Source organism: Pseudophryne corroboree, chromosome 6 (genome assembly GCF_028390025.1).
Source record: "Pseudophryne corroboree isolate aPseCor3 chromosome 6, aPseCor3.hap2, whole genome shotgun sequence".
NCBI lineage: Eukaryota > Metazoa > Chordata > Amphibia > Anura > Myobatrachidae > Pseudophryne > Pseudophryne corroboree.
The window spans coordinates 561,053,306-561,074,180 of record NC_086449.1 but is presented as its reverse complement, the minus strand read 5'-3'; the positions used below and the strand labels follow the sequence as shown (position 1 = coordinate 561,074,180).

Genomic DNA, 20,875 nt, shown 5'->3' with positions numbered 1-20,875 from the left:
TTTTACCATTCCATTTAAAAATAAAATAAAAAAATTAAAATATATAAATTATACTTGTGCCTCCAAAATAGACAAACCAAGTACCTAATCCCTTCTAATATAAATAGATATGCTATTACCAATTAAAAAAACACAAAAAATACATGTTTTTAAATTTTTTTATTAGATTCCGCCAGCAAAGTGTGGCGGATTGAAAATGACGAATTTACTGTCTAAAAGCACTGTTGTCGAATTTACAATCTTCAATTGAATATACTTTTGTCGAATTGCCGCATTTGTACCATTGCAGAAATGTCGAATTTGACAAATGTCGAATTTCAAAAAGTCGAATTTTGAAAGTCCGTTTTTTTGACGAAAAGTACTGAATTGCATTGTCGAATTTTTTTTTTTGGCGAAAATGTCCCGTTTTTCGACATTTTCGGGAATTTAACAGCAATTGCATATACCCCTATGTCAGCATAATCTGCAAAATAGCTACTTTGCATAAAATCGCATCATGGTTATAATAATTTGGCCACTGTGTGATAATCACACATGTACACACACACAGATCTGATGTAGCAGAAGTCTAACAATTAGAATACACAAACAGCAACAGGGTTAATTTGGATAAAAATGTTTTCATCCACCTAAATTGTATTGTATGTAAAGGCTCTATATATGTTACTGCTTATTTTTTAGATGTTTTGAACAAGTATTTAAAAAAAAATAAAAAAATAAATTGCAACCTCAATTGAACAGTTTATCAATTTGGCTAATTATATGTAATTACAGTGAGACTACCGCTACCCAAAAGTGGGATACGGTCGTTCAGTGGTCGACCAAAGGTCGACATGCATTAGGTCAACATGTACTAGGTAGACAGGTCAAAAGGTCGACATGAGTTTTTCAAATTTTTTTCATTTGTTGGATTTTTCCATACTTGAGGATCCACATGGACTACGATTAGAACAGTAAACTGTGCAGAGCGAAGTTCTGGCGGAGCAAGGCACCTTGCACAAAGCATGGCGAACGAACACGGTGCACTAATAGGGGTTCCCCGTCACTTTACGAGGAAAACGACACTAAAAAAAGTCCAAAAACTCATGTCGACCTTTTCACCTGTCGACCTAATTCCCATGTTGACCTAAGTTGAGTCGACCCATACCCCAACAAGTATAGATTCTTTCATTTCCCAATGATCACACATTTTTTGTCTTTTTTAGAAGTGTGTTCATCAGCTATTTAATTGATAGTTTTGCCTGCAAAGGAAATCACCAAGCAATTGTCAAGTTATATGCAGGTATTAAAGTTTATTATTTTATATACAATTTGTAACTTTTAAATAAGGTAACTTGTATTTTAGGATTAGATGGTCCTACAAAAAGTCCAGCACCAAACCAAGTGTCTTCATTTCTCTTTAAAGTTCTGCTTCTCGTGGCATCAATATTCCCCACTTTATTTATGATAAATTGCTTGAGTGTGCTACCACTGAGCTTCAATACAGAATTTTAGAAGACAGATGACACAAAGGAAATTACTCTGGAAGTTGAGAATGGAATCAGAGACTGGATTGATAGACACATTTCAGCAAGAACTCATTGTTACTCTGCCCCTGAATAAGCGATGTGCGTCTTTCTCTATTGCAAAGCACAGAAAATAAAACACGGAACTCATTCAGGGCCCAATTATCAATTATGCAGTTCCTTACTGAAATAAGACCTGCAGCACATTGACCTAAGTAGGTCAGAGTAGAACTTTTTCACTTGTTCAAGTATAATAAACCATTCTAAACCGTTAAACATGGTGGACATCACAAAAAGGAAGAAAGCTTGTAACAACAAAGGCAGAAATAAAGCATTAAATAACTTAAATCAATATATATTTCTTACCTGAAGAAACCTTGTTAACAACTCAATTCCTTCAGAGTCTAGCCTAAAATAAATAAATAAATAAATAAATAAATGCATGCATATAAGCATGGTAAATAACATATATGACCTGAATAATAAGTAATCATTTTCTACCTGTATATGGTAAAGCTAACAGTAATTTAGTCTGTTTAGTTTCTAGCAATGAAGATCATACAGCATTATATGTAATTTGTTGTTTTGGTAAATATCAGAGACACGCTGATTGTTGGAACAGATAAATAATTAATAATGTGTTCACCACAGGGGAACAGCAGAGCGCCGAGACCTTGTCACCCCAGGGACAGCAGAGCTCTGAGACCTTGTCACCCCAGGGCCAGCAGAGCGCTGAGACCTGGAAACCCAAGAACAGCAGAGCGCTGAGACCTGGAAACCCAAGAACAGCAGAGCGCTGAGACCTGGAAACCCAAGAACAGCAAAGCGCTGAGACCTGGAAACCCAAGAACAGCAGAGCGCTGAGACCTGGAAACCCAAGAACAGCAGAGCGCTGAGACCTGGAAACCCAAGAACAGCAGAGCGCTGAGCCCTGGAAAGCCAAGAACAGCAGAGCGCTGAGCCCTGGAAAGCCAAGAACAGCAGAGCGCTGAGACCTGGAAACCCAAGAACAGCAGAGCGCTGAGACCTGGAAACCCAAGAACAGCAGAGGACCTGTAAATCCAGAGACTGCAGAGGGGTTGTTACCCCACGTACAGCCGCGTTTTATGGGACAATGTAAATGAGCACACATATACACATTTAGTAAGTAGTTATAGGAACTAAAGCAACAGCTACAGTATAAAAACTACTTGCCTACCTTATATTTTTTTTTATTTTTGCTTAGAGATGTTAAAGAAAGTATTTGCAGTTATGCAAATAATTCCCTTTGGTCAAAGTCTGTAATTGTCTGAAAACTAATTCCAGCTTTACAGTACATATTTGTAAAAGTTATCCACCAACCCCCATTTACTCTCCCTTGTCTTTATTATTGGCTGCACTCCTCAGGGACCCCGTATAAAAAAGGGTGGAACTGCATACCTACCAACTTTTGGGAGGTAGAAAGAGGGACTCCCTGTGCGGTGTAGCAGCGGCTGCCGGGGAAAAGGGGTGTGGTCTCAGAAAAGGGGTGTGGTCTCAGAAAAGGGGCATGGCCTCATGGTAAAGCCACAATCGCGAACCACGCCTCCATTTCACATCACTATAAGGGCATGGCCAGCGCTCTGTGAGCTGCTGGCATGCACCCTTGTCCCTGTCTCCGTGAATAGACACTGTGCGCATGGCAACTACTCACCCCTGCTCTGCTAAGCATGGCAGCAATAACAGGAGCCAGCCAACTCCCCTCCCCCCACCGCGGGACACCCCCAAAATAACGGGACTGTCCCACGAAAATCGGGGCAGTTGGGAGGTATGGAACTGCCTTTTAGTAAAGCTAGAGCCACATTACAGAATTGACCAAATAAAAAAAGACAACACATTGTAAAAGTAGAAAATGAACCACTACTGTTCAAGTTATTATGTATATAAACTAAAAGCATCCATGTGAATAGGTTTGAAGTGAACCTAGAGATGTACAGTATACCGCGTTACCCATCATAACATTTTGGGTATGCTGGGTCCACGTCTCCTTTTGAATTACATTTATCGAATTCCATTCGATCATTTCAAGTCCTCTTGAGGTCAAAGGTGTACCTTATTTAGGTCTGACGTCTAAATCTATGTTAACGAAAACCTCCCCTTACCCCCTTCACCACCCAAGTTTTACTAAAAACAATGTTTGTTCAGTGTAGCTGACTCCTATTTTAGCCATTTAGGGGTGGGTGCTTCTACAACCACTTTTGTATCTGTTGCCGTAGACACGTCTGCAACTATGTAAATGCTAGTACATCAGCTATTCCCTAGTGTACAAGCCTACAGGTGTATGTGCAAGGACTGAGACGGCCACGTAGATTTTATTAATAGAAGAACTTTCTCCATCTGACTCTGGCTTCCCATGTCTGTAGATGTGCCTCTGTGTACACAGCAGCTGCCACTGACAACAGTGTCACGCCCAAAACATACCCATGAAACGGACCATTTGTGTGCACTACTAGACCCCTTACAAGTTTTCTACAACATTTCTGGTATCATGCGTATCAACTGCAACTGTGCCTTTGTGTGTACAGACCATATAACACGTGTGTAGGAGTTTTTGTGCATGAACATTTGCAAAAATAAATAAATAACTGATCACTGTGAACATCGGGCATTGCTCCATCTCTGAATCAGGCCCATAATCTCTGTGGGAGTGGACAATTGTATCCAATACAGACTACAGCAGAGATGTCTCTTCTGTCTAGACAACTGAATGCTGCATGCAAATAAACAGACATGGCTGTGACAGATTATATTTAGTAAAACTTGCAGGGAATATGTAGAACCCAAAACAGCTACTTTCTCCTACAGCATACACAGCAGTCATCCACTGTGTGGGCTAATTGACAATATTCCTGAGAAATCAGTTCACTGGGAGCCAGGGACATCTATAAAAGTTCTTCTATTAATAAAATAAGCAACATTAGGTTTAGCAAATGAAATAAGCTTCCATAGCACAGTCATTCAAACATATAGGTCCCACCATTATACCCCTTAGTCTTTTCTAGCGTTGCAACAAGCTAGTAACTGCATGTGTACTAACATCAGTGGGGAACCAGCCTGTGATTTTGATTCATACCTTGCCTAATATAATTCACAAAGATGTTTCTCCTTAAAACTGTACAACACTGATAACTATTGTGTACCAAGGTCGATCTGTAACCAAAGCAAGGGTAAATACTTCTTTTACACACAAAATGCCATCATTTTAACCCTTGTGAAGCTAAACATAGGAGTTGATTCAAGTAAGAGTCGCCCGCAAGTCTATGCAGCTAACTCACGCACTAATGGGATATACAGACTTGCTGATTTTTGTTGAGATCAGCATGCGAGCGGTAAAAGACGAGATGCCAGTGCAACGGCAAGCCGCCCCGCCCCCCCTCCTCCTGAATCGACCACATATACTTAAGTGCCGGGGTGCACAATAAACCATTCCATAAGTAGTCTTTTGAAACACTGTTAGTGCTTTTATAAATATTATAAATAGTATATAGACCAAGTATTAATTCTAGGTTTCCTGAAACACAGCGACTTATTTACTGATCATTTCCTGTAGGATCAAACAGACTGATCAACCACTGATCAATACCTTGGTGCATGATTGATAAGAGGCGGAGGCTTGTACTTGGGAAAATTGTAGTTTCGAAATTCATCATTTGAAGTAACTCCTGGCCAGGTTTCTTCAGATGGAGTGCCTGGAAAAACAGCGGTAATCACACATTTGTATAAACATACATTTTAAAGAAAAATAAAAGTGCATGTTGCAGATTTATAAACCATCTACAGCTATCAATGATGACTTCTATACTCTCCCTAGGATATCTGTAACAAGCGGTGTGCACAGCAAAATGTTAATGCTACTTGCTTCTATCAAATACCAAATATGTAAAGAAGATTATCTCACATTGGTAAATCCTGTATTTTTTTATTCATTGTGAACATGTATGACAGTATGCTACAGCAATTGCAAAATGACACATTTGCAGATATATTACATAAAGCTCCTGTTGGGACACAAAGATTTTACATCTCGCAAGTGGCAGGAAGAATTGTTTCCAAAAGAATGCAAAGATTCCTCACAGGAGCACTGGAATTCTGCAATTCTGTGGAAGTAAGAGTGTGGCATTCTTACACTATATATACAGTACGACACCAATCTATGTGAATTCATCTATTGGTCTCAAGAATGTTTAATTTAAAAGATCAGACATAAAATTATATCACTATATATAACTTTATGGAACAACCACCTGGCAACTTCATGTTAATTTATGAGATTAAATTAAGGAGGCGTATTCCTACTCATCTTCCTACAGTAATATCTGTTCCCTAAACCCTATACCTCCACAAACCAGTCAACTCCCTTCTGCTGTGCTGATCCCTGCTGTAATGGAAACAGGTCATATTGCTGTACACACAGGCATCTGTCCATAATTATTTAAGCATGCAGTTATATATTCTATTTTTTAAAAGTAAAAACTATTGATATAAGCTCCCCTGCTATCCCAAGATTCGGGTAATCTTCAGTTTGCCGGCTGTCGGGATCCCGGCGCACAGTATACCGGCGCCGGAATCCCGACACTTTCTCCCTCTTGGGGGTCCACGACCCCCCTGGAGGGAGAATAAATAGCATGGCGCGCCTCTGTGCAAGGGGCTCATTTGCGCTCACCCAGCTGTCGGTATGCCGGCGCCGGTATGCTGGTCGCTGGGAGCCCGGCCGCCGGCATACCCTACTACACCCCCAAGATTCTTCAGATGCTTAAATCTTAGGCTGGGTACACACTAGACATCGGCGCCGATGGGACCTGGAATGTGGCAAGTGCATAAACACTTGCTGATGCAGAGTTTGATGGGGGGAGCATTCTGCAGCATGTCAGCTCTAGCTACATCCCCCGTCGGCCCTGCTGCAAGGCCAATGGGGTATGTCACTAGCAACCAGCGGGATTACACTAGACGATGTACCGGATACGTCGCTCTAATCCGCAGGATGGAGCAACATATCGTTTAGTGTGTACCCAGCTTTATAATCACCTCAACAACCATACTGGATCCTCTACAGACAAGCTTTCATTCCAAAACCTCCACTGATACTGTGCAACTAAGCTGGTCAAATATTTGATCACTTCGAATACTCTGTGTCCTCATATAAACACTACATTCCTTAGGCCTACATTACACTATCTTATCCGGATTCTCATACTAATTATAAAATCACTCTTTCAGTGTTTATTTCTCTGCACCCACCACCTCTCCACTTCTTCTGTCAAAGTGTCACAAAGCTTTCTGCCTAGGTCAGCCCTGGCTAACCTGTGGCTCTCCAGCTGTTGTGAAACCTCTGTACATGTCCCAGCATGCCCTGACACAGTTTTGCTATTAGGGAATGCTAAAACTGTGGCAGGGCATGCTGGGTTTTGTAGTTTTATAACAGCTGGAGAGCCTCAGGTTGGCCAGGCCTGGCCTAGGACCTCAGCTTTTCTCTAGCTCTACCATTTCTCTTGCAAAACTTATACCCCTTTTACACCGCTACTGGCGGGTCGCACCCAAGAGAGACCCGCCTCAGACCCCTTTACACTGGCATCTCCAGCCCGGCATATTGCTGGATTGGTGACTTCAGCGGTGATGCATGCGGGGGTTCCATTCAGTGTGACCGGGAAACTGGTCGCATCGACCCAGCAACCCGTTCATATCGCACATCGACCAGGGTTGAAACAGTGTTCAACCTTGGTAGCAATCGACCCAGGACGATTCCCCTGGGCCCTTTCAGACCGCTCAGCAACACGGGTTATGCGCGCTCATGTGCAATAACCCGTGTTAGAAGCTGATGGTCTGAAAGGGATATAACATGATCTTTTGTATTTGACTATCATCTCTATTCAGATTTAGCGGTCCTCTCCAAATCTTTCATCATCTGTGGTGGCTACTCAGTTTCTGTCTGCCATTTCATATTGGATGTTCTCTCACCACTTCAAATTCAATCTTTCAAAAACCAAGCTACTAATAATCCCCTCAGCCAACAGAAACTACCTACCTAATGTCTCTATTTATACTAACAACCCATGTATGCCAAAATGATTTTCCTTTTCAGCTGCGTTGTCAGTCACTATTTGTCCATGGCAATCTAGACTAATAAATATGCAATTTATAGCAAAAAACCCCACAAACTGGAAGTTTGAGGACAAGGCCTATTTTCCGGACACTCTTGTTGTCAAAAGGTTTGTTCCCAATTGTATATAGCTACAGAATATGATGGCACCATATAAATGTCAACAAAATTGAAAAATAATCCTAGAGAAATGAAATTCGTTACAATTGTCTCGTTGGATGCACTCTGACTAATCCTGCTTTCAGAATTCAAAAACAAGTCTTCAAAAATCACTAGATAGTTATCACCCCTTATGAGGGCTTGTCCGGGAATCAATAACATGTAAAAGTACAAAACACAATAAATTTAGGATAAAGACAACTGAATTGAGTATATGTTCAAAAGTAAGCAGACAAACTATAAATGTTGTAATTTGTTCAAGTAAACTTGGTGGCATTTACCTAGAAGTCTGAAAATTAAGTGCAGCTCATCTTCTACAGTGGAGCCAGGAAAGAGAGGTCTTCCTGAAGCCATTTCAAAAAATATGCAGCCAACACCCCTGGTAAGAAAGTGACAATAAGCATTCCTCCACAATATGAGAGTACAGTTACTTCTTAATATTTGGACATTTCTACTCCGGGATATAAGAAGACACTTGTATCACAAATACCACAAGTTCAGCATAACAAATCCAAGTAATCTTTTGTGCTTTCAATTTATTGTTATCTGTATAATTTTTATGTAATTATTTGGTCACTTAAAGAATATTGTCTTCTGAAATTAGCTTAACTATGTTTCCATCATACATCTTTTTATTTTTTTGTACAGTATGTCTGGAATTGGGTTGTTCAAACACAGTATTTTTTTTAAATACAGTTTTAACAATTGAAATGTCCCCGTTTTGCCCATGGTGTCCTGGCCTTTACTTCCTCTGTACCTTGTGCCACAGAGAGAATTCAGAAATATGCAGTAAAATGCAGTTAGAGATATTACCACAGAGAAGTGGCAAACATTGACTTATCACTTACCAGAACATTATCAAACCTGGGACTTGCAAGACAGAACCCATACCTATATGTAGTAATCCTGTATATTTGATAATGACTGCTATGGAAGCCAGAACTTTTTGTTCAGTTCCTAGCTACCACACAAGAATGATACGTGAATGTATGATTCACAAAAGAAAATGTTAGTGAATGAAAGAATCAAGGCTGGGGAGAAGGAAAGAAAATAGAACGTGAATTAGGCCTCCCTCGGCATGTAGCACTAGCAGACCCATGTCAGCTAAGGCTAATTGTCAGGTTTTAGTAAGAGAATTTGACCGAAAGCAGATAACCCCTTTAACAAGACCTTCATTTCTAGATGGAACAAAGTTTTTTTTCTATTGAGCGGTCCTTTAGATCTGCTGAAGTAACAATGAGATGACATGTATGAGTGCATAAGAAAGCTCTTTAGTGTATAAACAATTGGAATTTTATGAAAAGCTATGACATTTTACCAGGCAAACATGGAGATGTATCAAACATTTTCAAGAGGACAAGCTGTGGTGTTGCCCATAACAACCAATGAGATTCAGCTTTCATCTATTTAGCACATTCTATAAAATGAAATATAGAATCTGATTGGTTGCTATGGGCAACACCAAAACTGGCCTTCTTTAAAAGGTTTGATACAACAAAGGTCTGACATGTAGACAAGATAATTATTGGTATATATATTTACCACATATCAATCTGTGTAGAATATTCAGAAGACCCTAGGAGCACATCTGGAGGCCTGTACCATAATGTGACAACCTCATTGGAATAGGTTTTCGTAGGAACAGACTTTGCTCTTGCCAAGCCTGTAAAGGGAAAAATATGTAAACACACAAAATATATTTATACCTTGCTAACTGCATCACACTTGCACATACAATGTACACTATTACCATGTTTCAAAAATACCATGTAATGCAGCTATTAGGTCATGCTAAAACTGTGGCAGAAGATGCTGGGAGCTGTGGTTTCACAGCAGCTGGAGGGGCTGCATGTTGAATTCCTGTGCTGTAAAAGGATTGGATAGGGAAGTTTGTTTCATTTTAGAAAAAATAGGATTTTAATTACCTACCGGTAAATCCTTTTCTCGTAGTCCGTAGGGGACACTGGGAATCCATTTTGTACCATGGGGTATAGACTGGTCCACTTGGAGCCATGGGCACTACAGAAGTTTAATAACGTGTGCTGGCTCCTCCCTTCATGCCCCTCCTACCAGACTCAGTCTAGGAAACTGTGCCAGAGGAGACGGACATACTTTGAGAGACGGAAACAGATAAGCAAAGTGGTGAGATTTGGAACCAGCACACTAGAACAAGAGGAAAGCCATGCTAACCAAACTTGGACAGCAACAGCTGAACCAAACAGTTAAATAAGCAACCGTGCAGGAAGAAAGAAGCACTGGGCGGGCGCACAGTATCCCCTACGGACTACGAGAAAAGGATTTACCGGTAGGTAATTAAAATCCTATTTTCTCTTACATCCTAGAGGATCCTGGGAATCCATTTTGTACCATGGGGAAGTACTAAAGCTCCCAAACCGTGTGGGAAAGTGCTGAGGTTCCTGCAGAACTGATTGACCAAACTGAAGGTCCTCAGAGACAAAGGTATCGAACTTGTAAAACTTGGCAAGCGTGTTCGAACCCGACCAAATAGCTGCTCGGCATAGCTGTAATGCCGAGACACCCCGGGCAGCCGCCCAAGAAGAACCCACTGACCTAGTAGAGTGGGTCTGTCCAAATTTCGGAATCGGCAAACATGCCGTGGAATAAGCATGCTGGATAGTGAGCTTTACATATACCTTCAAAGCCCTTACAACGTCCAAGGACTTCGAAGTAGCAGAGGTGTCAGTAACAACCGGAACCACAATTGGCTGGTTGATGTGAAACGCCGACACCAGCTTAAAAAGGAATTGCTGATGATTCCTGAGTTCAGCTCTGTCCTCATGGAAAATCAAGTAGGGGCTCTTGTGAGACAACGCCCCCAGCTCCGATACACGCCTTGCCGAAGCCAACAGCGTGACGGTCTTCCACATAAGATACTTTATGTCTACCTCGTGAAACGGTTCAAACCAGTCCGTTTGGAGGAATTGCAGAACCAAATTGAGATCCCAAGGTGCCGTAGGAGGCACAAAAGGAGGTTGGATATGAAGAACACCCTTCAAGAACGTCTGGACCTCAGGAAGAGAAGCCAATTGTTTCTGAAAGAAAACAGACAAGGCCAAAATCTGAACTTTTATGGAGCCTAGGCGTAGGCCCACATCAACTCCCGACTGCAGAAAAAGCAGGAAATGTCCTAGATGAAAATCTACCGTAAAATATTGTCTGCTCTCACACCAAGAGACATATTTCTTCCAGATACGATGGTAATGTTTTGACATTACCCCCTTAATGGCTTGGATCATAGTCGGGATGACCTGGTCAGGAATCCCTCTCCTGGCTAGAATCAGCCGTTCAACGTCCATGCCATCAAAACGTAGCCGTGGTAAGTCTTGATAAACGAATGGGCCCTGTTACAGAGGCCACGGATCTTCGATTAGTATCTTGAGAATATCCGCATACCAGGCCCTTCGCGGCCAGTTCCGGAGCAATCAGGATTGCTTGAACTCTTTCCCTTTTTATTCTTTAGAGAACTCTTGGGATCAGAGGAATTGGAGGAAACAAGTACACTAGCTGGTAGACCCACGGAGTTGTCAGGGCGTTGATCACTACAGCCTGTGGGTCCCTCGACTGGGAACAATACCGCTTGAGCTTCTTGTTGAGTCGAGAGGCCATCATGTCGATTTGTGGATAACCCCACTGACGTGTCAGCCACTGGAACACCTTCGGGTGGAGGCCCCATTCCCCCGGGTGCAGGTCGTGTCTGTTGTGGAAATCTGCTTCCCAGTGGTCTACTCCCGCTGACAACGCCACGGCGTGTTTTTCCGCCCAGAGAAGAATTCTTGACACCTCTGACATTCGTTCCGCTCTGTCGGTTTATGTACGTCACCGCCGTCATTGTTCGACTGAACTTGAATGTCCTGATTCTGAAGAAGAGATGAGGTCTGCAGAAGGGCGTTGTAGATAGCCCTGAGTTCCAGGATGTTTATTAGAAGGACGACTTCCTGACTTGACCACCTTCCTTGAAACTGCACCCCCTGGTTGACTGCACCCAAACCTCTGAGGCTTGCTTCTGTGGTTAAAAGAAGCCAATTCAGAATCCCAAACCTTCAACCCATCACTAGGTGAGAAGTTTGTAGCCACCACAGGAGGGAGATCCTGGCATTTGGCAACAGACGAATCCTCAGATGCATGTGAAGATGCGATCCAGACCATTTGTCCAACAGATCCAGCTGGAAGGTTCTCGCATGACACCTTACATACTAAATTGCTTCGTAAGAAGCCACCATTTTCCCCAGAAGGCGGATGCACAGATGTACTGAGATTCGGGTCGGCTTCAAGACGGCCTGAACCATCAACTGGATTATGGGAGTGGAGGGGTGGTTCTGGGAGGGAAGTTTAGGAGCTAGATTTGCCACTGCTTGTTGCAGTTCCGGAGTTTTATTGGCATTTGCAGTGAGTTGAGATGACATATCAGAGACATCATAGTTTTGATAGCCCCCAGCCAGGAGGGCTCTGGACTCTCCCCCACATTGTTATCAGCATTTTGTGATGACTTACTACACTGCTCACATTATATTGAACCAGGTGAGCTATGGGAAAATCTAGCAATACACACACTGCATAACTTCTGTTTTACCATTGTGAAGAAGAAAAACAACAGGTATAATACACATACAACAGAGCCTGAAATACAAAACTAGCCTGCCCTATTGTATGTGAGATGAGACACAGGAGAGAGGACAGCAGCGCACCCAACACTGTACAGCCCCAGTGAAGCTGTCAACGTTTCACATATACATATAAACAGTGAGACTGTCTAATGAAAATCCCTGAGGGATGATATTTGTGCGCAATATAGCGGCTCTCCCCCTCTACACCCGGTACCAGTGATCCAGCGAGCGACCATTATTGAGGAGCTGTGTGAGGCTGCTGCTGCTTATGCAGAGGAAGGCGCCAAAAAGCCGCTAAGCCCGCTCTGATGTAGCTCCGCCCTCCGCTATGGCACCGGAGCTACTGCGTAATCTTTATACTCCTAAGTGTTTGTAGCCTCACATAAATGCTTGGTACAAGGTATTTAGCAAGTCTCATGCAGGGGCCACAGCGGGTCCCCCCCAGGAGGGACCCGTACGCCTCACCCGCGTTTCAGCGTGAACAGGGGGTTTCCCCTAGCGGGGTCCCCGGTGTGTATTCACCACGATAATCACCTTCAGGCAGCGTTAAGGGTGTGCGGCATGCTGTGGCTGCGACAGCCAAGGCGCCATGCTCCGCTGAACAAACAGCCCCTCAGGAGGGTGGTCCTGCTGCAGGGAAGCAGCTCTGCACCTCAAGAGGCCGGTGACCGTACCCCCCACCTAACTCCGACGGGGCAGGTATGTTGTTGCACAAACAGCATGCCGAAAGAAATAAAAGTTTAAAAGAAATTGAAGAAAAAACAACAACTCTGGAGCTTGCAGAGAGTGCATCCTCTCCTGAGGGCACTTTTTCTAAACTGACCTGTAGGAGGAGGCATAGAGGGGAGGAGCCAGCACACCCAGTTGAAGAAATTTAAAGTGCACTTGCTCCTTTGGACCAGTCTATACCCAATCGTACTAATCTGTCCCCAATATCCCTTATGGATGCTAGAGAAAAGTAACCTAGGCTGTATTAACAGCCACCTAAAAATATGGTGTCCGCTCCTGCCGCACCAAAAGAAAAACTGGCGAGCCTGGCAGCGGAGCGGAGTATAGGGGACAGGGAGGGGGGCATGCTGGGTACTTTTAAGTAACCCTTTTGGTGCCTGCCTGCTCCCGGCCAGACTATACCCAGCGTTAGTACTCCTGTGCCCCCTAGTGGACGACGAAGGAAAAGATGATAATATGCGCCTAGGAATTCAAAATTTCTTATCTGGATTAACTCACGGTTCTTCAAACAGGGTACTTAGTTTCCTTGACACAGGAAAAGTGGCTGAGGATTTTTTCTTCACATTAAAGAAAGTTTCCTCACACACCTCTGTCACCTTATCAGGAATATTTAGGACTTCCCTGATAGAGTCTATGAGAGCCTCAACACCTTGCGACAGAGTACCCTTCCCCTACCTCTATGTGCACCTCATTATCAGAGTCAGAAAGCAGGATATGGGCCATAGTACATTTTTGCGGACAAATGGTAGAGGGCTGAGACGCTGGTCTGAGTCCTTTTGCATAAACTCAGCCATAGACTGTCTTAAGTATTGTGTCTCTTTCTCATTACGAGATAATTTAGTAGAGATATTGGAAATCATCCCCCGAATGGAGTCCAGCCATGCTGGCTCCGTCCCACTAGCCTGAGAATGGATACTACACTGAGTACACACTAGTGAACCCCCAGGAGTAGAGGAACACTGTGCCTTGCAAGATACACACTCTTTGCCTGACATACTGCAGCAGAAACAGCACACACACAGGAAAAGGTTAAGAGCACAAGTAACTCACAAAGAGCCCTTCCGAGAGACACAGAGAGAAAATAGAACCAGCACACGGCGCCCTTATTGCTAAAGCCAAGATTAGCTGGGTCGCAGACTAAGTTCCTAGATGAGGGAGTTAGTACACAAGTATAAAGCTCCCCCTGCTATGACCATCTGGTACCGCTGAGGTAATCTGGAGGCTCTCCAGAGGAGCTGCGCATCCCTGCAGTCATCGTCTGTGTTGCTGCAGTAAGGTAAAATGGCACCTGTGAGCTGCTGGATCCGCTCATAGTGAAGCCCTGCCCCTGCAATGGTGCGTGGTCTTCCCGCTCTTCTTTATACTGGCTTTATGTGTCAAAGTGCCTAAACTGGAGTAAGCCCCATTTACAGCTGCAATACCAGTACTGTGTACTAAGTCTGGAGACTCAGTCTGCCCGGTTAAAAGTCGTGTGCGTCTCCGTACCCTCATGCCGGCGACCCACTAGTCGGGACGCCGGTTTAGTACTCACCACTGTTAGGGGTGGCGGCGTGCTGCGGGAATGTACGCTCGCCATGGTGGGGCTTGCGAATAGTTCCCTCAGGAGCTCTGTGGCCTGTCAGCGGGGAACGGGACCATTAACCATTCAAGAGGTAGCCCCCCCCCCTTTTCTATGTCCCATGAAGCAGGCTGCCTGAAAAATAAGAATTTACTCACCGGTAATTCTATTTCTCGTAGTCCGTAGTGGATGCTGGGTACTCCGTGAGGACCATGGGGAATAGACGGGCTCCGCAAGAGACTGGGCACTCTTAAAAGAAAGATTAGGTACTATATCTGGTGTGCACTGGCTCCTCCCTCTATGCCCCTCCTCCAGACCTCAGTTAGGGAAACTGTGCCCGGAAGAGCTGACATTACCAGGAAAGGATTTGGAATCCAGGGTAAGACTCATACCAGCCACACCAATCACACTGTACAACTCGTGATAACCATACCCAGTTAACAGTATGAACAAACAACTGAGCCTCAGTAACAGATGGCTCATAACAATAACCCTTTAGTTAAGCAATAACTATATACATGTATTGCAGAGAGTCCGCACTTGGGACGGGCACCCAGCATCCACTACAGACTACGAGAAATAGAATCACTGGTGAGTAAATTCTTATTTTCTCTGACGTCCTAGTGGATGCTGGGTACTCCGTAAGGACCATGGGGATTATACCAAAGCTCCCAAATGGGCGGGAGAGTGCGGATGACTCTGCAGCACCGCATGAGCAAACTCAAGGTCCTCCTCAGCCAGGGTATCAAACTTGTAGAATTTTGCAAACGTGTTTGACCCCGAACAGGTAGCAGCTCGGCAAGGTTGTAATGCCGAGACCCCTTGGGCAGCCGCCCAAGAAGAGACCCTTCCTCGTGGAATGGGCTTTTACTGATTTAGGATGCGGCAGTCCAGCAGCAGAATGTGCAAGTTGAATCGTGCTACAGATCCAGCGAGCAATAGTCTGCTAAGAAGCAGGAGCACCCAGCTTGTTCGGTGCATGCAGGATAAACAGCGAGTCAGTATTTCTGACTCCAGCCGTCCTGGAAACATAGATTTTCAGGGCCCGGACTACATCCAGCAACTTGGAGGCCTCCAAGTCCCGAGTAGCCGCAGGCACCACAATAGGTTGGGTCAATGAAACGCTGATACCACCTTATGGAGAAATTGGGGACGAATCCTCAATTCTGCCCTGTCCCTATGGAAGATCAGATAATGGCTTTCACATGACAAAGCCGCCAATTCTGACACGCCTAGCCGAAGCCAAGGCCAAATATATATGACCACTTTCCACGTGAGATACTTCAACTCCACGTTCTGAAGTGGCTCAAAACAATGTGATTTTAGGAAATCCAACACTACGTTGAGATCCCAAGGTGCCACTGGAGGCACAAAAGGGGGCTGAATATGCAGCACTCCCTTAACAACGTCTGAACTTCAGGCAGCGTCTTTCCTAGCCTTTAACAGCGTAGGAATCACTTCATCTGGAACGCCCTTTTCCGCTAGGATCCGGCGTTCAACCGCCAAGCCTTCAAACGCAGCCGCAGTAAGTCTTGGAACAGACAGGGCCCCTGCAGTAACAGGTCCTGTCTGAGAGACAGAGATCATGGGTCCTCCGAGATCATTTCTTGTAGTTCTGGGTACCAAGTTCTTCTTGGCCAATCCGGAACTACGAGTATAGTTCTTACTCCTCTCTTACTTACTATGCTCAGTACCTTGGGTATGAGAGGAAGAGGAGGGAACACATAAACCTACTGGTACACCCACGGTGTCACTAGTGCGTCCACAGCTATCGCCTGAGGGTCTCTTGACCTGGCGCAATACTATTTAGCTTTTTGTTGAGGCGGGACGCCATCATGTCCACCTGTGGCCGTTCCCAACGGTTCACAATCTGCGTGAAGACTTCTGGATGAAGTCCCCACTCTCCCGGGTGGAGGTCGTGCCTGCTGAGGAAGTCTGCTTCCTAGTTTTCCACACCCGGAACGAACACTGCTGACAGTGTTAGCACGTGATACTCCGCCCATCGGAGAATCCTTGTGGCTTCTGCCAACGCCATCCTGCTTCTTGTGCCGCCTTGTCGGTTTACATGGGCGACAGCCGTGATGTTGTCTGACTGAATCAGCACCGGCTGGTTTTGAAGCAGAGGTTCTGCTTGCCTTAGGGCATTGTAAATGGCCCTTAAGTCCAGAATATTTATGTTTAGGGAAGTCTCCTGACTCGACCATTGTCCTTGGAAGTTTCTTCCCTGAGTGACTGCTCCCCAACCTCGGAGGTTTGCATCCGTGGTCACCAGGACCCAGTCCTGAATGCCGAATCTGCGGCCCTCGAGAAGATGAGCACTCTGCAGCCACCACAGCAGAGACACCCTGGCCCTCAGGGACAGGGTGATCAGCCGATGCATCTGAAGATGCGATCCTCACTTGTCTAACAGGTCCCACTGAAAGTTCCTTGCATGGAACCTGCCAAAGGGAATTGCTTCGAAAGAAGCTACCATCTTTTCCAGGATTCGCGTGCAATGATGCACCGACACCTGTTTTGGTTGCAGGAGGTCTCTGACCAGAGATGACAACTCCTTGGCCTTCTCCTCCGGGAGAAACACCTTCTTCTGTTCTGTGTCCAGAAACATGCCCAATATCAGCAGACACGTCGTAGGAACCAGCTGCGACTTTGGGATATTCAGAATCCAGCCGTGCTGTTGTAGCACTTCCTGAGATAATGCTACTCCGATCAACGACTGCTCCTTGGACCTCGCCTTTATAAGGAGATCGTCCAAGTACGGGATAATTATAACTCCCTTCTTTCGAAGGAGTATCATCATTTTGGCCATTACCTTGGAACACACCCTCGGTGCCGTGGACAGGCCAAACGGCAACATCTAGAATTGGTAATGGCAGTTCTGTACCACAACCTTGAGGTACTCCTGGTGAGGTGGGTAAATGGGGACATGTAGGTAAGCATCCATGATGTCCAGTGACACCATAATATCCCCCTCTTCCAGGCTTGCAATAACCGCCCTGAGCGATTCTATTTTGAACTTGAACTTCCTTATATAAGTGTTCAAGGATTTCAAATTTAGAATGGGTCTCACCGAACCGTCTGGTTTCGGTATCACAAACATTGTGGAATAGTAACCTCGTCCCTGTTGAAGGAGAGGAACTTTGATTATCACCTGCCTGAGGTACAGCTTGTGAATTGCCGCCAGTACTAACTCCCTTTCCTTGGGAGTAGCAGGCAAGGCTGATTTGAGGTAATGGCGAGGGGGAGACGTCTCGAACTCCAGCTTGTATCCCTGAGATACCTGTAGAACCCAGAGATCCACCTGTGAGCGAACCCACTGGTCGCTGAAGTTCCGGAGACGGGCCCCCACCGCACCTGGCTCCACCTGTGGAGCCCCAGCGTCATGCGGTGGACTTAGTGGAAGCAGGGGAGGATATTTGTTCCTGGAAACTGGCTGTCTGGTGCAGCTTTTTCCCTCTACCCCTGCCTCTGGGCAGAAAGGACGCGCCTCTGACCCGCTTGCCTTTCTGAGGCCGAAAGGACTGTACTTGATAATACGGTGCTTTCTTAGGCTGTGAGGGGACCTGAGGTAAAAAAGTCGACTTCCCAGCTGTTGCTGTGGACACGAGGTCCGAGAGACCGTCCCCAAACAATTCCTCACCCTTATAAGGCAGAACTTCCATGTGCCTTTTAGAATCAGCATCACCTGTCCACTGCCGAGTCCATAATACTCTCCTGGCAGAAATGGACATTGCATTAATTCTAGATGCCAGCAGGCAAATGTCCCTCTGTGCATCTCTCATATATAAGACTACGTCTTTAACATGCTCTATAGTTAGCAAAATAGTATCCCTGTCAAGGGAATCAATGTTATCTGATAGGGAATCAGACCATGCTGCTGCAGCACTACACATCCATGCTGAAGCAATAGCAGGTCTCATTATAGTACCTGAGTGTGTATACACAGACTTCAGGATAGCCTCCTGCTTTCTATCTGCAGGCTCCTTCAAGGCGGCCGTATCCCGAGACGGCAGTGCCACCTTTTTTGATAAGCGTGTAAGCGCTTTGTCCACCTTAGGGGATGTCTCCCAGCGTAACCTATCCGTTGGCGGGAAAGGGTACGCCATTAGTAACCGCTTAGAAATTACTAGTTTCTTATCTGGGGAACCCCACGCTTCTTCACACAATTCGTTTAACTCATCAGATGGGGGAAAAGTCACTGGCTGCTTTTTCTCCCCAAACATAATACCCTTTTTTGTGGTAACCGGGTTAATGTCAGAAATGTGCAACACATTTTTCATTGCCGTAATCATACATCGGATGGCCCTAGTGGATTGTATATTTGTCTCATCCTCGTCGACACTGGAGTCAGACTCCGTGTAGACATCTGTGTCAGCCATCTGAGGTAGCGGGCGTTTTTGAGCCCCTGACGGCCTCTGAGATGCCTGGGCAGGCGCGGGCTGAGATGCCGGCTGTCCCAAAGCTGCGTCATCGAACCTTTTATGTAAGGAGTTGACACTGTCGGTTAATACCTTCCACATATCCATCCACTCAGGTGTCGGCCCCGCAGGGGGCGACATCACACTTATCGGCACCTGCTCCGCCTCCACGTAAGCCTCCTCATCAAACATGTCGACACAGCAGTACCGACACACCGCACACACACACACACACACACACACACAGGGAATGCTCTGACTGAGGACAGGACCCCACAAAGTCCTTTGGGGAGACAGAGAGAGAGTATGCCAGCACACACCACAGCGCTATATAATCAGGGATTTACACTAACACAAAGTGATTTTTCTCTATAGCTGCTTTACATATACAGTTTGCGCCTAAATTTAGTGCCCCCCCCTCTCTTTTTTACCCTTTGAGCCTGGAAACTGCAGGGGAGAGCCTGGGGAGCTGTCTTCCAGCGGAGCTGTGAAGAGGAAATGGCGCCAGTGTGCTGAGGGAGATAGCCCCGCCCCTTTCTCGGCGGACTTCTCCCGCTCTTATATTTATATTATGGCGGGGGATTTTTGTACATATATAGTTTTTTAGACTATATTATGTGCTGTTTGCCAATGTAAGGTACTCTAATTGCAGCCCAGGGCGCCCCCCCCCAGCGCCCTGCACCCATCAGTGACCGGAGTATGTGGTGTGCATAGGGAGCAATGGCGCACAGCTGCAGTGCTGTGCGCTACCTTAATGAAGACCGAAGTCTTCAGCCGCCGATTTTCAGGATGTTCTTCTTGCTTCTGGCTCTGCAAGGGGGACGGCGGCGCGGCTCCGGGACCGGACGATCGTGGACGGGCCCAGTGTTCGATCCCTCTGGAGCCAATGGTGTCCAGTAGCCTTAGAAGCCCAAGCTAGCTGCAAGCAGGTAGGTTTGCTTCTCTCCCCTAAGTCCCACGTAGCAGTGAGTCTGTTGCCAGCAGATCTCACTGAAAATAAAAAACCTAACAAATACTTTCTTTACTAGAAGCTCAGGAGAGCCCCTAGTGTGCAACCAGCTCGGGCCGGGCACAGATTCTAACTGAGGTCTGGAGGAGGGGCATAGAGGGAGGAGCCAGTGCACACCAGATATAGTTCTTTTAAGAGTGCCCAGTCTCCTGCGGAGCCCGTCTATTCCCCATGGTCCTTACGGAGTACCCAGCATCCACTAGGACGTCAGAGAAATAACACATATATAAAATAAATGCAGAAAACTCTTCAGGATTTTCCATAAGCGTGACCAGCTCCTCCGGGCACATTTTCTATACGGAGTCTGTAAGGAGGGGCATAGAGGGAGGAGCCAACACACGTTATCAAACTTCTATAGTGCCCACGGCTCCAATTGGATCCGTCTATACCCCATGGTACTAAATAGATTTCCAGTATCCCCTAGGATGTAAGAGAAAAATGGCTTATGGCAGAGACTACAAAATGACTGGACCATACCATTGTACTCAGTAGCACACAGGGACTAGGAGGGCAGCGTGCACTGCTGGGCAGTAGCTAGGTTAGAGCCTATGTCGTATAAATACATAACGGAAATACAGATGCAGTACCTACCCTTAGCGGTACATTACAAGGACATGTAGAGTGTCAGACACAAGCAGAAGGCTTATGGAGATAGTCACCATGTTACAATTGAAAATAAAAATTAAAGCAGTTAATGGCGATCAGCCATGTTCAGTTTTCAGGCCAACTCCCAGCTATACTAACCTCACCGTGGATAACA

At 45.4% G+C, this 20,875-nt stretch overlaps 1 protein-coding gene across 6 annotated transcripts in view; it reads right to left on the bottom strand.

The window, feature by feature from the left end:
* Positions 1–20,875, bottom strand: part of CDK17 (cyclin dependent kinase 17) — a 408,374-nt gene that overhangs the window by 23,852 nt on the left and 363,647 nt on the right. For all 6 annotated transcript variants that reach the window (XM_063927754.1, XM_063927751.1, XM_063927752.1 and 3 more), the window contains 4 exons: positions 9,322–9,442; positions 8,061–8,158; positions 5,107–5,212; positions 1,872–1,914 (listed from right to left, as the gene is read on the bottom strand). In XM_063927754.1, coding sequence (XP_063783824.1) covers positions 1,872–1,914; positions 5,107–5,212; positions 8,061–8,158; positions 9,322–9,442 — 368 coding nt within the window. The remainder of the gene's footprint in view (positions 1–1,871; positions 1,915–5,106; positions 5,213–8,060; positions 8,159–9,321; positions 9,443–20,875) is intronic.